The 17471-nt window shown below is 46.9% G+C and overlaps 1 protein-coding gene across 2 annotated transcripts in view; it reads right to left on the reverse strand.

The window, feature by feature from the left end:
- Positions 1-16806, reverse strand: part of LOC101549484 (zinc finger protein 69 homolog) — a 28865-nt gene extending 12059 nt beyond the window's left edge. Inside the window, exons 1-3 of one of the 2 annotated variants that reach the window (XM_055139583.1) lie at positions 16776-16806; positions 5710-6056; positions 3071-3156 (exon numbers count right to left, since the gene is read on the reverse strand). In XM_055139583.1, coding sequence (XP_054995558.1) covers positions 3071-3156; positions 5710-5836 — 213 coding nt within the window. In that variant the 5' untranslated portion in view covers positions 5837-6056; positions 16776-16806. Of the gene's footprint in view, positions 1-3070; positions 3157-5709; positions 6057-7406; positions 7634-16775 lie in introns of those variants that run through there. The other variant, XM_055139582.1, reaches the window with a different exon arrangement.
- Between the last annotated feature and the right edge of the window lie 665 nt (positions 16807-17471).

Consider the following 17471-nt stretch of genomic DNA (forward strand, 5'->3'; position numbering starts at 1 on the left):
TGGCACACCACATTGGAGGGATATAAAGCAGAAGGCAACCAATCTTGATCAAGAAAATATCACCTTGGGGCTGGAGTGACAGCATGGTGGGTAGGGCGTTTGCCTTGCACCGGCCGACCCGGGTTCAAATCCCAGCATCCCATATGGTCCCCTAAGCACCGCCAGGAGTAATTCCTGAGTACAGAGCCAGGAGTAGTCCCTGTGCATCACTGGGTGTAACCCAAAAAGAAAACAAAGAGAATATCACCTCATAAGTCTTAATCTGTAACAACATGTTTGTAACCTCTTATACATGGGCTTAGTTGCTCCAGGGTGAGATACAACAATCTTCACACACTTTCTTCTAAGGTAGTTTTTTTTTTATCATGTTTAGTGAATTATTCATAATAAGAAATACAAAACAAATTGTTTAGGACCTGCTATGGGGCAGGCTTGGGTGGTGGTTGGGAAAATTGGAAAAAATGGTGGTTGGCACAATGTACTGGTGGTAGAATTGGTGTTGGAATACTGAATGTAATAAATCATCATGAACACCTCTATAAAAATAAAATTAAATTAAAAATGTAATGCCCAAGTTGTACTTAAGCACATCTAGCAATGGCACAATATGTTGTTTCTTTTTTTTTCTTCCTTTGGGGGTTAGATCTGGTGGTGCTCTGCAGCTGTTCCTGGCTCTGTGCTTGGGTATAACTGGGTGCTGGTGCCTGGGAGATTGTATGGTGCTGGGGACTGAACCAGGGCTGGCACATGGAAGGCAGGTGCCTGCACCCTTGGACTGTTTCTCCAGACTCTGCATTCACTTTTTAAACTTTTTAGTTTGACAATGGTGGGCCTAGTGTCTACATATTGAATGTATGCAAAGTAGAGAGAGAGTAATGTGGACATCATCTGCCACACAGGTAGGGAGAAGGTGTGAGATGGGGGGTATACTGGGGTTGTTGATGGTAGGAAATGTGCACTGGTGAAGGGACGGGTGTTTAATTGTTGTATGACTGAATCTTAAACCCAACAGCTTTGTAACTGCTCTCACGGTGATTCAATAAATAAATTAATTTTTTTTTTTTAAAAAACCAATCTTTTTAGTTTGAGACAATTACAGATTTACATGCTTGTGTTAAGAAATAAAATGGAGGGGCTGGAGAGATAGCACAGCGGGTAGGGCGTTTGCCTTGCACGCGGCCGACCCGGGTTCAAATCCCAGCATCCCATATGGTCCCCTGAGCACGGCCAGGGATAATTCCTGAGTGCAGAGCCAGGAGTAACCACTGTGCATCACCAGGTGTGACCCAAAAAGAAAAAAAAAAAAAAAAGAAATAAAATGGAGATCCCATGTACTTTGAACTGGGGGTGAAGTAGTTTTGTGTTGTTGTTTTAAATTTTATTTTTATAAAGTTGTTCACAATTATATATTATATTCAATATTTCAACACCAATCTTACCATCATTATACCTTCCCACATGGAATAGTTCCATCTCAGGAAGGTTCCTCATGCCTCTCTTCATCAAAACTACTTCATCCTTTCACAGGCTTGGGATAAGCACCTCACACATGAGAATGAATCTGCTGAAAAACCCAGGCATGCAGATTTTTGTGACAGAAATCTCCAGCTCACACTGAGTTGGGAATGAGCTTCCTCCGCTCCTCTCCCTGTGCTTCCTGGAGCTTGGCAGTCACCCTTCCGAACTGCCTCTCGAACCCTGCAAACTCATTAACAGCCATGATCCAGACTCACAAATAAATCTCGGAAGAGAGCAACACGCTGCAGAGATGCTTCCAGACCCCAAAATTACCATCCAGTTATAAATTTAATTCTAGCTCTAGCACCCTATTTAAAATTATAGAATTTTTGGAGCATGTGGCCGCAAGAGGCCATGTGACTTCTCATATTTTATGCCACCAGGTGATAAGCACCCACATTTCTGACATCCGATTAACCAGCCCCTGTCCAAGGTGTGCATAGTATAGCCTGACCACTTCATCACTCACTTCCTCACTGGTTGAGCTCTGCTCCCAATATCCACGGTGTCCTCAGAGCTCACAGTGACACGGACATACTCACCACTAAGAATATCCGAATTCTCTTTTCACTGACAAATTCTCTTTAATTTCTTTTTTATTTGGTTTTGGGGCCATGACTTGGAGGTGCTCAGGGCTAGCTTACTCCTGGCTCTATTGCTCTGGGATCACTCTTAGGTGTGCTTGGGAGAACCATCTGGGATGCTGGGGATTGAACCAGGATTGGCTGTGTGCAAGGCAAGCACCCCCTGAACGATCTCTCTGGCCCATAAATTTTTCTCTTAAGTTATAATATTTAAAAAAAAATCAAGATGAGATTTTGGGGCTGGAGCAATAGCACAGCGGGTAGGGCATTTGCCTTGTATGCGGCCGACCCGGGTTCGATTCCCAGCATCCCATTTGGTCCCCTGAGCGCCGCCAGGGGTGATTCCTGAGTGCATGAGCTAGGAGTAACCCCTGTGCATTGCCGGGTGTGACCCAAAAGGTAAAAAAAAAAAAAAAAAAATGAGATTTTATCTTTGATCCCAAGTGTTATCTGTTGGTTTTCAGGGGTTAGATATTCTTGTTAGAACTACTGATTTGGCTTTTCCTACCGAAAACAGCACCATGTTAGGTATTGATGTAACTTAAAAACAAGAATTCCGGGGCTGGAGAAATAGCACAGTGGGTAGGGCGTTTGCCTTGCACGTGGCCAACCTGGGTTGGATTTCCAGCATCCCATATGGTCCCTTGAGCATGAGCACCACCAGGAGTAACTACCCCTGTGATTGCCAAGCGTGATCCAAAAAGCAAAAAGCAAAAAAAAAGAACAACAACAACCAAAAAAAAAAAACCCACGAGAATTCCGAAGCCACAGGGCGCCAGGCTCTTGCCGCTGCTTCAGCCCAGTTTCCCCTCTCAGCTCAGCCTGTGCTAATCTACTTTAGTGGACTTGTTAGTCTTGACGTGCCTCCTCTTCTCCAAAACTTAGAAAAGACTAAAATCTGAAAAACTAAGAAGCACACACCCCTCCCCCCAAGAAACAAGAGAAAATGAAGGGAAATTCCAACCCACCTGGGCTCCTGAGGTCAGGGGTCCAGAGGCCACTTCTTCCTCTAAACCTCCTTCCTGGCACTCGTCAGCATCCTGAGACAGCAAAGCTGGAGAAAGAAAAGAGTAATGGCAGGTGCAGACCCCCAAGCCCCCAGCAGAAAGGCCTCCTCAGAGTCTGAGGCCTCCTCAGTGGGGGTCCTCTCTCAGTACATTCACACCGAGAGACACTGAGGGTGACATAGGGGCAACACAGCCATCCTTCCGGAGGGTCTACAGTGTGCTCCTGAGATGTCCCAAAGGGCGGTGCTGGTCCAGATGCACAGGTCTACCAAGCCCTCCTGTGCTCAAGAACAAGGATGAAAATCCAAATACTTCCCATTGACTTCAAGGCACCCGCTACAGCCTGAAGTATAGTTGTCCCACCCTGGGTCTCTTCTAACCACCATCCCTTATACAGGGGATCCTCCACCCACCACTTTCTACACCGTAAGTGGGTGATATTGTCCTCGGGGCAGCAGTGGGACCATGGGGAGGCATAGATCAAATGCGGCTGAGGGGGCACTTTCTTTTATCTTTTCTTTTTGGCCCACCCTCTGTGGTGCTACGGGCTTACCACTGGCTCTGCACTCAGGGATCATTCCCAGTGAGCTCGGGGAACCATACAGGGTACCAGGGATCAAAGCCAGGTCCGCCCATGCAAGGCAAGCACCCTACCCACTGTACTATCACTCCCATCCTTGACGAGGCACTTCCTAGCTGTTCACTTAAAGAATGTAGATTTCCTTAGGACACAGAACATTTTATTTTTCCTGAAAAGGGGATGGTAGGCCAATTTAGTTTGAGAACCTCGGTTCTAAACCCTCAGTTAAACTAGAAAATTGACCATTCATTGAGGCACTCTTCAAGGCCCACAGAGTAATGAACTTTACCACAGGGACCCAGGAAGAGCTAGTTCAAAGGTCACATATATACCTACCAGGCAAAGGCCCGGGTGTTGATCCCCAGAACCACATGGCAGAGCATGGCAGAGAACAGCCCCCAAGCTCCTTGTGTACTGCTTAGGAGATAGTCACCACAATAATCTGAATTTTTTTTTTTTTGCTTGGTTGGTTGATTTGGGGACCACACCCAGCTATGCTGAGGACGAGGGATCATGCCTGGCAGTGCCCAGGGAACCATACGGAATGTTGAGAACTGAACCTGGGTTGGTACTGTGCAAGCCAACTACTTTAACCCTTATACTCTCTCTCTCTCTCCTCTCTCTCTCCCCCCCCTGGCCCTCCAAAAAACCTTTTTTCATTTGTTTTTGGGTCACACTTGCCAATGCTCACTCAGGGGTTACTCCTGGCTCTGCACTCAGGAATCACTCCCAGCAGTGCTTGGGGGATCCATATGGGATGCCAGGGATGGAACCTGGGTCAGCCACGTGAAAGGCAAGTGCCCTCCTCACTGCACAATCTCTCTGCCAACCCCCCAAAAAAAACTTTACCAAAGTACTGTGTGTGTGTGTGTGTGTGTGTGTGTGTGTTTGGGTTGCACCCAATAGTGCTCTCAGGGCTTATTCCTGCCTCTGCACGCAGGGTTCTTTCCTGACTGGCTCAGGGGACCATACGGAGTATCAGGGATCAAATCCAGGTGTGATGCATGCAAGACAAGTGCTCTACCCACTGTACTATCTTTCCAGCTCCCCACAGCGCATTTGCTTATGCTACCTACTATTACACTGATATGATTTGGGGCCCAACTCCATCAGTTCCAAGTCAGAGCAGTGAGATCAATCTGCCTGTCCAGATGCTAAGTGCAGTCCCCACCTGACCCGGCTACAGCCCAGTCACCACGGGCTGGACCTGAGGTATGAGTTAAGAACCGAGTCACACGCAATCCTCTGACCATCCCTCCTGTCTAGCCTGCCAATCATGTGTCCTCTGGGATACCTTTCCCACTGAAGTCATGTATTTTGTGGTAGAATGAAAAACATGAAGCCTGTCAGTCCTTCCTTTCAGCAGGTGAAAAAAAATTTTTGTGAGCAATGAGGGTTTGAGGCTAAGCTGCCGTAGGTGAGAAGGAAACCCGCTGGAGGGCTGCAGGGGCAGAAATCTCTGACTCCACCGAGTCACACTGCCACACTGCTGGCCGGGAAACAATCTGAATTGTCTGTCTGTCTCTTATTTGGGGTCAGGAGATGAGGGCAACAGAGAGAAGTCCAGCACCTGTGCCAAGAGCCCAGCGTCCTCCTCCTCAGCTGTCCGCTCTACCAGTCACAAGCACAGGGACTAGGAGATAGGTCAGTGGCATCTTGGGGAGCTGAGTTCACCCCTGGCACTACAAGGCCCCCTGAGCTCTGCCGGGTATGGCCCAGAGCAAGCACTGCCAGGGCAGCCCCGATGACCCCCAGCATTAGTGGGTGCAGTTCTGGAAGTTCCCCCCGCCAACAGAGCTAGGTCCAAACTCCAGCCACATCCTTGGACCCTGCCATTGAGCCACCTCGCCATGGTGGTCCCTTGCCCTTACAGGACAGCTTTGGAGCAACCCCCAAAAGTCACAAGCATCTATCTACCTTCCTCCGATTTGCTCCCTGGGAAACACCACAATGAAGGGTGTCCCTGCATTTCCGTACACAGAGACTCCTTCCCACTCCACCCTGCCACCAGTATTCTCACCTTCTCCTTCAAACATCTTAGTCACGTCCTCCCACAGGGGCGCCTGTGCCCTGGCCTTCTGTGGGTGCTGCAATTTCACCCAGGTGCCAGCCTCGGAAGGCAGCGTGATCAGCAGCTGCTGAAGCATGGCTGGATGTGAAGCCCAGAGTGTCCCAAGGCTGTGTGGCGCTTCAACAGCCCTGCAGCATGGACTCCCCTTTCAGAGGAAGTTGTGTCCTCAGGAGGCAGCTGATGCTGGGGACTGACGCAGGCCTGGGTTCGAGAGGGGGCACCGGGCAAGAAAGGAGGGACTAGGAAGCCCCAGGTGTCCCACCAGTGTCCCAGCGTTCGCAGCAGGAGACTGCAAGCTGCAAGAGATTCAGAAGGAAAGATCTGGCGTCAGTGAGGTCTAAGTGATGCTCCTGAATGTGACCCTTCCAGTTCCACACACATGTACCCCACAGCCAAAGAGACACGAATGTCCCATGGACACAACAGGCACCATCCCTGCCTAGATGCTCTCCTCCTAAGCTGCACACAGTAGGGCTGTTAGAATCCTGACACACTTAAAAGGTCAGTGTGTCAGCTTCCTGAGCTCCAGCTCTTGTTCTGTCACCTGGAGGTGATCCCGCTTGATACGGAGGTCATGCTGGTGGACGCCATGTTGGGTGGACAGGAAACCCTTCATCGACAAACCCTTAATGATCAATCATAAGCTTTTAAATGTTTTAACAAGCCACCGGATCTCAAAACTCATTTCTACATCTTGACGGAAGGGATTGATTTCTGAATTTCAGCTGAGAAAACTGATTGCAATTATATTTCAATGGATGGAACTGATTTCTCTATCTCAATTATGCCACGGATGGAACTGCACAGTGGAAGTTCCACATAGGTCAGACCCAGGCAACCGCACCATCCACCCACACCCAGCCACTGGCAAGTCCTCTCAACCACTCTTTTAGGGTACTCCAGGTTTCGGAAACGCTCAAAGTTGGCGGGGGCGGGCAGGTCTGTGTTTACAGGGAGGCCCTCTAAAGCCCATCCCACGTCCTTGTAAGGAGGACAGGGGCCTCTGCCAATTTATCAGTTCTTCCAGGCTCTGCCTCCCGGCAGGTGCCTTCACCAAAGGCCAGGTCCAGGCTATCTGGGGTCCCTTCGTCTGGGAAAGTGGCTAGTCCACCTTTTTCTTTTTCTTTTCTTTCTTTCTTTTTCTATCTTTTTTTTTCTTTTTGAATCACACCCAGCGATGTACAGGGTTTGCTCCTGGCTCTGCACTCAGGAATCACTCCTGGCGGTGCTCAGGGGACCATATGGGATGCTGGGAATGGAACCAGGGTTAGCCGCGTGCAAGGCAAACGCCCTACCCACTGTGCTTTTGCTCCAGCCCCTATATCCCACCTTTTTCTAAGTGTATGAGGAAGGGTAGTGACTGAGGGGCTTCTTAGGGTTTAGGGTTTTTTCCTTCCCCGGCTGTGCAGAGAAAGGAATCGCATCCAGCGGATTGGACCAAACGGAAAATTCTCCTGCCGCAGAACGCAGAAGAAAGAAAGGGGGAAAAAAAAGTGAACCTCTTGTTACCTAAGTGGAAAAACTTTGCAGCCTAAAAAAAGAAATCAGTCAATGAAGGATGGCTTCATCGGGAAGACGCCCTCTCTCACAGCTCCCACGCGCGCCTCCGCCCACGGAGCGACCCCGCAGCCGAGCCCCCTACTCACCGGATCGCGGCGGGCCGAGGACGCGGGCAGGAGCCGCGCGCAGGGGCGTCCCGTGGGGACTCGCAGCCCCCGGCGGGCGCTGCTCCGAGGAGGCCGGTCGGGCGCTAACAGGTTTTGTTCTTCCCGGGTCCCGCAGAACCCCGCCGCGTCCCGATTCCACACAATGCAGCTGCCCCAACGCCCGCGATCGCGCCGGTTTGCTCTGTAGGCGGGGAGAGGCTGCCCGGGCCGCCCCGCATCCCCGCGCCCCGCCGCCCCACCCACCCCCTGCCCGCCCGCTAGCCCACAGGGACGAGGGGACACCCTGCAGGCTGCATGCAGCGGGCAAGCCTGGCCTGGGCCCCCGCCCCTTAGGCCGCAGCGCCCTCGGGGTCCCCCGAGACCCCCCGCGCCCACCCGCCCGCCCCGGGTGCGGCGCCCTCCAGCTGCACCGCGGGTCCCAGCGCGCGCGCCTTTCCCGGCCCGTCCGCACCCACGCAGCCCGCTCCGCCCACGAGGGGCGGCAGGAGGGTGGGTGGGGGTCCCGGAAACCCGGAACCCGGAAGCGGCGGCCCAGTCCCCTAGGGCAGCGGCCACTTAGCACACACTGGCCCGCGACAAAGGGCCCCGGAGGCCACGTGGCGCGCCCCCTCCTCCCGGGTCCCTCACTCAGCCCCGCATCCCTCACCCTCGCGCGGCTCCGCTTTATGACTGGCGCTAAGGACGCAGCAGTCCGTCACTCACTTCTGCTTTCTTGGATCTTAATTCTTAATAAACCACAATCTTTAGAAAAAATAGGTTACCTTCGAGTAAGGGTGGGAAAGACCACTGGAGAAGTGTGTGTTAGGCGGGGATGTGAGAGGAGGATGACTCCGGGAAGAGGCCGGGGCTTCGATATTTCTATCACCCCGCCCCCCAAAACAACAACATAAAAAGTCAGCATATACATATAGATGATGTGTGTGTGTACACCACACACACAGTTAAAAGAATAAATTTGTTGTCTTGGCTGCCATTATAATATCAGCACTGGGAGAGTTAAATTAAGTGAATTTGGGGGCGTTGGGACGAGCAGACCCGAGGCAGAGCAGGGGGACTCAGCTATGCCTTCCTCCTACTCAGTCTCTCCCCTCAAAAGCCGCTATCAACTCTGTTCCCAATTTCCTCTTCCAAAGACTAACCAGTTAGGTCCATTCTAATCCTATGGATTGGATTGGAGTGGACCTTAGTGCCATATTTTAGCTTACTCACGACTTTAAAGTCACCTTTAATTCATTAAACATGTCATTACTGAGGTGTTGTGGAGGGGTAGTGGTTTGGGTTTGGACATAGATTGGTGTATGGGAAGGGAGTGGTAGTGGTTCTAATTTAGTCCATAACAGGGTGTCCAGGAGACGGTGGGATAGTAGGAAATGGCCAGGTCAAGAGGTTAGTAATCAAGACATGTTAGGAAGATGCTTCTGCCCTGAGTGCATTTACCTTCCTCCCTCGTCTATTTCCTGGCTCAGTGTGGCCCGTGCAGTACCTTCTCCTTGGTGCTCTTCAGTGGGCCCGAGACTTTTCTGGGAACTTTCTCTCTAAGACCATCACACACACACACACACACACACACACACACACACACACACACACACACACATTGGCAAAGGTTAAAATCAATATGGCAGCTACAAATCTATCTTTAAAAAGGTATCAATATGCATTAAAGAATTACAGGCTAATTCTTCAACTACAACAATGGCATGGAGGTTATGTTTTAGTTATTTTTGGTTTTTGAGCCACACCCGACTGTGCTCAGGGTTTACCCCTGGCTCTGTGCTCAGGGATCACTACTGGCAGTGCTTGGGGGACCATATGGGGTGCATTGATTGAACTTGAGACGGTGCATGCTAGGCAAATGCCTTACCCTCTGGCCACCTGAGATTATGTTTTAAAAGACTGCCGGTATTTTGGGGAGAAGCACATTCGGTAGTGGTTGGGTGATCACGTGGTATCAGGAATCAAACCCAGCCCTTTGAGCTGTATCCACACCACAAGACTGCTGGTCTTCTAGAGCTACACCCCAAATCATTTATGGATGAAAAGGAGCATCATAATGGACTGAATTTTGCATAAATAAGCCCATAAATAATTCCTCAAGGGTTATTTACAAATGTGATTTGTATTACAAATGTGATTTTAAATTCTTGCCACAAAATAAAGGGATAAGGAAATAATACTTGTGCACAAATAAATGCAAGCATATTAAAAGGTGGCCTATTAATATTATAATTTTACAAGAGATAGGCCGGCAAGTAAGGTGCTTATCTTGCAGTGACTGACCCAGGTTTGATTTCCCCAGCACTGCACATGGCCCTCCCAACCTTGCCAGGAGTAATCGCCAAGAACAGAGCCTTGAGTAAGTCCTGAGCACGACTTGGTGGCCCAAACTGTAGGATAACATTGCCAGAGGTAGCTTAGATTTATTTGGGTTACTCCGATCACAGTGCTCCTATTTCTGTATTTATTTGTAACCTCCTTCTTTGTGCTCCGTTGACTTGTAAATATTGTTTTCCTCTTCTCCTTAAGTCCTTTGCATAGTTTATTCAGAGACATGTCCTTTTGTATGGGCACAGGAAGACTGTAGCAAATACTATGCTTTTGTAACCTGGGAGTCATTTGACTCTACACAATATTTTCCTCCTGGGGATCTCTTCTCTCGACCTAAGCCTCAGCTGCCCTTCTTTCCTAGCATACCCAAAGGCAGGGTCCTGAAGAGAAACAGGATGGACCCAGGGCAAGCGGTGGGTTATGTGCCACCCTGGCATCGAGATGGACCTGGCCAAAGTGCCTAATGCTTAACTATAAGTTAAGAGCTTGGTCATGGACAGATGCTGTCATGATCCAAAAAGTAATAACTAGATTCGGACCCTGCTAGGGTTAGGAATGGTTAATCTGGCTGAATGCTGCAGTCTGAGTCTGTGGCAAGATGTTCCCAGGAGAGCTGCCCTACAAGCCTCAATGTATCACTTACTGTGTTCATGCAAAAATAACTAGTATTAAGATGTTGATGGAGTTTTTGTGGACTGAGAAAAGGAGAAAAAAACTTAAGAGGTATTTTGCCTGTGGGTAGTTAGGAAAGGCTTTCTTATGTTGATTTTGCTGGGTATAGCTTGGGCCCAGAGATATAAGAATAGGGGGAGAGATTAGAGAAGAGGAGCAGAATCGAGAAAGCTGGGATCGAGGAATGAGGAGCCAGAGAGGAAGAGTGCTGGGGGAGAGAGAGGAGAGAGGAGAAATGGGGGGCTCAGAGAGAGACTGGAACAGATGCGTGGAGAGAATGGAATAAATGGCAACTGATCAATCAACCGGCTTGGCCCTCATTTCCTCTTTACTCTGCCCCATGGCCGGGACCCACCCCGCCCCCCCACCAACCCTGGAGCTGCTGACGGGGAGAGCCCCAGCGGCTCTCCCCTAGTTGTGCCCCGTTGCGCCCCGGCAGATGTTTTTTACACCCCAGCACGACAAATTAAGTGTATAGGAACACAAATACACTCATTAAGACCATTTTCAACTAGGGACAATATCACCTTTGAGAGGCTGGAGCAATAATATAGGTATGGCACTTGCCTTGCCTGCAGCTAACCCAAGTTCAATCCTTAACACCCAATATGGTCCCCTGAGCCAAATCCCCTGAACCAGGAGTGATACCTGAGCATGAACAGGAATAAGCACTGAGCATCCCTGAGCACAGAATCCAGGAGTATGCTCTGAGCACTGCCAGTTGTGAACCTCCCCCCCCAAAAAAAAACAGTGCCCTCCAGGAAATATGTAAATATCTAGACACATTTTTAATGGTGTGTGTGTGTGTGTGTGTGTGTGTGTGTGTGTGACACTGTTGACATCTAGAATAAGTTCAGGGATGCTGCTAAATATCCTGCAATGCACAGGACAGCTCCCTGTCCTTTCAAAATACCCAGTTCAAAATACCAAAATATCGGAAGCTCTATGGTTGAGGTATTCTGGTTTATGTATGGCCTCTGGATGCTTCTACATTCAAATGTAAGAGATAAGTGGTTCTTACAGAGGCCACATGGTCTACAACACCAAATATATTTTCTATCTGCCTCTTAACAGAAAGTTTGCCAATTCTTCTAAATAGAAAGCTAAAATGCAGAGTCAGGAGTGACCCCTGTGCATCGTCGGGTGTGACCCAAAAAGAAAAAAAAAACTGCCTCAACATCAGACTTACATATAGTTCAACCTAAGCTATTAAAGAGAAGTATATAAAATAAATGTTGGAGAGAGACATGATAAAAAGAAATTAACTTCATTTTCAATGACTTCTCAATATCATCAGAGACCATTGAGTAACTGCCATTTGCTCAGTCTATTATTTTTTCTCTGTACATTCTCACAGTGCAATGAGTAGTCCCACAAATTATGAATGGGCTTTGTAGGGTACACAAAACAGCTATCTTAAAGAAGAAATCTATCCAAATTCTAGGACAACGTTTTGTAAATACGAACTAAAAAAAAGTACAAGGACTTTAGTTGTCTGTCTTTTCCTTTTTTCCCCTTTTGCTATGGTTTTATCTTCTAGGGGCTGGAGTGATAGTACAGCGGGTAGGGCATTTTCCTTGAGTGCAGCTGACCTGGGTTCAATTCCCAGCATCCCATATGGTCCCCTGAGCACGGTCAGGGGTAATTCCTGAGTGCAGAGCCAGGAGTGACCCCTGAGCATCTCTGGGTGTGACCCAAAGAGAAAAAAAAAATGCTTATCTTTAAGAAATAATAGTTTGGGATTTGATTTCTTGCTCCATTAGTAAGAGATTTTATTTGATTCATGTTATCAAATGTAGAAAACTCCCTTTGACATTATTTTCTCTAGAAATGTAGCAATTGGCATTTTATTAATACCTCTACTAGTAAAAAATACATATATAAAAGATTATAGTAAAGTTATCATTTATTCTGATTCATTAGAGGTATATTTAGCATTATTTTCAAATGCCAAGCTACAGAACACGCATTTGTTATGCTGAAGTTTTCACTGATATACAGTGAAACAATAAAAATTAAAAATGGGAGATTTTTACAAAGTAGATGTAGTTCAATGTAAAAAAAGATGTTCTTTCGTTATGTTTTTCTTATCTTTTTCAATATAGCACAGCGGTTGGGCGTTTGCCTTTCACGTGGCCGACCCATGTTCGATTCCTCCGCTCCTCTCAGAGAGCCCCACAAGCTACCAAGAGTATTGAGCTCGAGAGGCAGAGCCTGGCAAGCTACCCGTGAGTATTGGATATGCCAAAACCAGTAACAATAAGTCTCTCAATGAGAGACATTACTGGTGCCCGCTCGAACAAATCGATGAGCAACAGGGAGACAGTACAGAAAATAAATTTACTTCTCTTAAACGATGCTAATAAAAGGTTGTTTTATTTATTTATTTATTCATTCATTCATTCATTCATTCATTTATTTTTGCCACACCTGGCAGTGCTCACGGCTGACCCCTAGCTCTGTTCTCAAAAATCATTCCTGGCAGAAGTTGGAGGACCATATGGGATGCTGTGGATTGAACGGGGTTGGCTTCCATTGGCTTCCAGTAAGTCAAACACCTTTCCCACTGTACTACCACCATAGACCCAAAAATAAAAATAAAAAAACAAAATATATCGATTTATCTTTCCATATATGTCATTTTTATGGTTTTTAATTCCAACTGATCCTGGAATAACTTTTGGGTTAACATAAACATTTGTCTCAAATTTCTTTGTTTATTAATCTGTTTCCTGAGAGTATTTTCTTAATGAGTCAATGGTATTTGCTCCTCACCCTATACTTGGTTCCTGGTGGCTTCCTGACTTAACAAATTTGGAGATTCTTCCCAAGGTGGAATACATGAAACTTCATCTCCTGGACCTCTCCATCATCAGGCCATAGTATAATTCTCCCCATGAAATATAATTCTTGAAAGTGGACTCTCGAAGTCTGAAAGAAATATCACTGTATCACTGTCATCCTGTTGCTCATCGATTTGCTTGAGCGGGCACCAGTAACATCTCCATTGTGAGACTTGTTGTTACTGTTTTTGGCATATCGAATATGCCACGGGTAGCTGGCCAGGCTCTGCCGTGTGGGGGAGATACTCTTGGTAGCTTGCCAGGCTCTCCAAGAGGGGCAAAGGAATCAAACCCAGTTCGGTCATGTGCTAGGCAAACGCCCTACCTGCTGTGCTATTGCTCTGAAAGAAATTAAAAAAAAATATTCACTGTACTTTAAAAAAGTCTGGCCAAGGGGTCAAGGAGCTAGCTTGAAGGGTGAGCCTGCATTACTTGCAGCCTATTGTCCTGGATTGAGCGGATCCCAGAACTACATTGCCCCTCCTGAGAACCACTAGGTGTAGCCTTGTTGGTCCCTGACAACCCCTAGGTATAAAGTTGGCACCAACATCACTGAGGATTAGCAGATTATCATTAGGTTCTAACACTGAACCATTAGGCCAATATAGCAGGGCCACGTATCCCCTCAGTCCCCTGAAAACTTCTTGGAAAGCTCTCTCAAATAAACGTAGAAATAGGGCTGAAGAGATAGTACAGTGGGAAAGGTACTTGCCTTGCGTATAGTTGACCTGACTTCAATCCCCAGCACTGGGTATGTTCCCCTGAGCACAGAGCCAGGACTAAATCCTGTTCACAGTTGGCCCCAAAACAAAAATAAATGGGACATAAAAAGGAGGGAGGGAGGGAAATTTCTGTGTATAAAGTCACAAACATTTGAACACAAGAAAGGATTATGCTATACATAAAAAACTGTTTTGGTTCTATCACTCCCTTTCCTTGTTTTTGTCATTGTTGAGATGACATGTTTCCACACATTTCATGTGGTGCTTGGAGCTACTCGGTCTCAGTGCAATGAAGGTCTCACACTTTTTGTGGCACTAGGGAGTCACACCATCAGTGCTGCCAGAGATTGCACATGAAGATGTGATGAGGTGCTGAGGATCATACTGTAAGGCAGGACCCACACCCTCGATCCTGTATTTGTTTTTTTAGTACAGTGGGAAGCATGTTTGCCTTGCACGCAGCTGACCAGGGTTCAATTCCTAGAATCCCGTATGGTCCCTTAAAAACCACTAGGAGTAACTCCAGAGTGCAGAGGCAAGAGTAATCTCTGGGCACTTCCGGGTGTGGCCCCAAAACAAACAAACAAAATTTGTCTTTTTATTTTTATTTTATTATTATTATTTTGCTTTTTGGATCACACCCAGCGATGCACAGGGGCTACTCCTGGCTCTACACTCAGGAATCACCCCTGGCAGTGCTCAGGGGACCATATGAGATGCTGGGAATCGAACCCGGGTCGGCCACGTGCAAGGCAAACGCCCTATCCACTGTGCTATTGCTCCAGCCCCCCCAAATTTGTCTTTTTAAAACTCAATTATATCATATGGGCTCCTTTCCAGGTATGTACAGCTAGATTTGCTTCATCCTTTGACAACTGAGTTGTATTCTACTTTGTGAACATGGACTCTGAGCCAGGCTGTTTTCACTCGGGGCAACAGAGGGGAGAGGGTAAGAGCCCTCCCCGCCCCAAGGGACCCAGCCCTGGCAGCCGACCTCCACTACCCAACTACCACCATGCTCCAGGCCGCTTTCCGGACCACGGGACAATTTATAAGACACTTCCTACCCATTTTCCATAATTACTGCACCATATTTGATGTAATTCTGGCAGTAGGCAACAAATCATAGAAAGTAATATATATATGTGTGTGTGTATATATATATATATATATATATACATATATATATATATATGTCCCGCCCACACGGGCAGAGCTTGGCAAGCTACTTGTGGTATATTCGATATGCCAAAAACAGTAATGATAGGTCTCATTCCCCTGACCCTGAAAGAGCCTCCAATCGTTGGGAAAGATGAGTAAGGAGAGGCTGCTAAAATCTCAAGGCTGCGAGGGATAGAGACGTTAGTTACTGGTGCCCGCTTGAGTAAATCGACAAACAATGGGATGACAGTGACACAGTGATACTTTTCTCTATTAGGAAATATCTATGTTATTTTTATGTCTTCACCTTACTACGATATAAAGATTTAGTATACTCCTATCAGCAGTGCACAGAGTTTACTGGTGAGGAGTTACTGGATTATGGATATGGGTGTTTGTGATGAATGAGAGCATCTTTCCCTGCAAAATCACGGGATTTCTATCAGCCTTCATAACTGTTTCTTATATTAGCGGTGAAGTGGTTTCTTAAATTTGTGACAAACTATATTGCAAAGTTTTAAAGCATGAAGGATAAGAGCATCTCCCTCATATCTACTCTTTCTCTCTCTATTCATCCAACTCTAGACCCCTATATCCTAAAGTACCACTATCTCCTTTTACAGCATAACCTTATTTCCCAGGCTGTCTAACCTTGCTTCAGTAATAGGACAAATGACATGCTCAGTAATAACTTTTGGAGGGTAAATTTTGGAGATGACAAAAGCAAAGCTAGAAGAAATGCTTGAATTAATTATTACAGGAAATAACAATTCCATAATTGTTTAATTTTTCATTTTAGGGTAAGTGCAAAATAAATGTCATATTTTTTTTTCTAGTTTATGAAGGAAGACATTTTACAAAAAATACCTGCCAGTAAGAAAAGAAGAGGCAGGATTAGAATCATTGTATCACTGTTATCCCATTGCTCATCAGTTTACTCGAGCGGGCACCAGTAACGTCTCTATTCCTCCAGCCCTGAGATTTAAGCAGCCTCACCTTACTCGTTTTTCCCAGTAATTGGAGGCTCTTTCAGGGTCAGGGATGAGACCTATCGTTACTGGTTTTGGCCAGTAACGATTGAATACGCCACAGGTAGCTTCCCGGGCTCTGCCTGTGCAGGCAGGATACTCTCTGTAGCTTGCTGGGCTTTCCGAGAGGTATGTATATACTGTCATCCTATTGATCAATGATTTGCTTGAGCGGGCTCAGTAACGTCTCCATTCATCCTAGCCCTGAGATTTTAGCAGCCTCTCTTTACTCGTCCTTCCCAACAGTGCCACATTAGAGGCTCTTCAGGTCAGGGGAATGAGACCCATCATTGTTACTGTATTTGGCATATGAATATGCCACGGGGAGCTTTCCTGGCTCTACCATGAAGGCAGTAGACTCGGTAGCTTGCCAGGTTCTCCAAGAGGGAGAACTAGGCTATCAGATGCTGCCTTGGCCACACTCCCGGAGCTTGGTTTATAGCCTCTGGATGTTGGCCGTTGATGGGATTACACGGCACTGGGGGCAGTTTCTGGGTGTGACTGCCTAGCTACTGGAAAATGGGGAATCTGGGTGGAAGAGGCCCAGTCCCGATCAGAGCAGCCTTGGAGATCTCGGCCCTGGTTCCTGCACACCTGGTTCCTCTGCAGGTTCCTTCATGCATGAGGCTTGTTTGAACTGTGGAAGTGGCCTTGAGCATGGCTATGGCTGGGTTCCGGAGGTCTTCAACTGCTGGGGTTCTGCTCGAGGTGGGGAGGGAAACTCCACCTATAAATAAAATCATTGAAAGGTTGAAGGGAAACAGGATATTCATACCGGTGTTAAAAATATTATGCTCACAAAGTACTTGCTAAAGGTCAAGGAATGAACACACACTTCCAGTGGCCAGATTTGCTGATCACTGTCTCAAGGATGGGATAACCTGACATTTTGAGACTTCTGCTTAATGTAATGCAATGCACATAGTATCGCTCCTGAAATATTCCTGCCAAAAATGTTTAGTCTGATTCTAAATTAAGCAGAGAATGTGAATGTCTGATTTGTAGGGATGGAGAAATTATAGGGATGTAGAAATAAGGAAACTCCACTGAGAAGATACATAGTGATTATCCTGATCCCCTGAAAAGTCAACTTCATGAGAAAAAAAGGGTAAGTATATTCTAAAGTAAGAGAGAACAGAGGTGACAACAACTTTGAATGTGTGGATCCTGGTTTGGAAAAATGCAGAATAAAATACAATTGGGGAGCAATTGAGGAGGAAATATGTACATGAATATTCAGATGATACTCTCTAACTAATATCAACTTTCCTAGGTGTGTGGCATTGTGGT

This window comes from Sorex araneus, chromosome 5 (genome assembly GCF_027595985.1).
Source record: "Sorex araneus isolate mSorAra2 chromosome 5, mSorAra2.pri, whole genome shotgun sequence".
Lineage (NCBI taxonomy): Eukaryota > Metazoa > Chordata > Mammalia > Eulipotyphla > Soricidae > Sorex > Sorex araneus.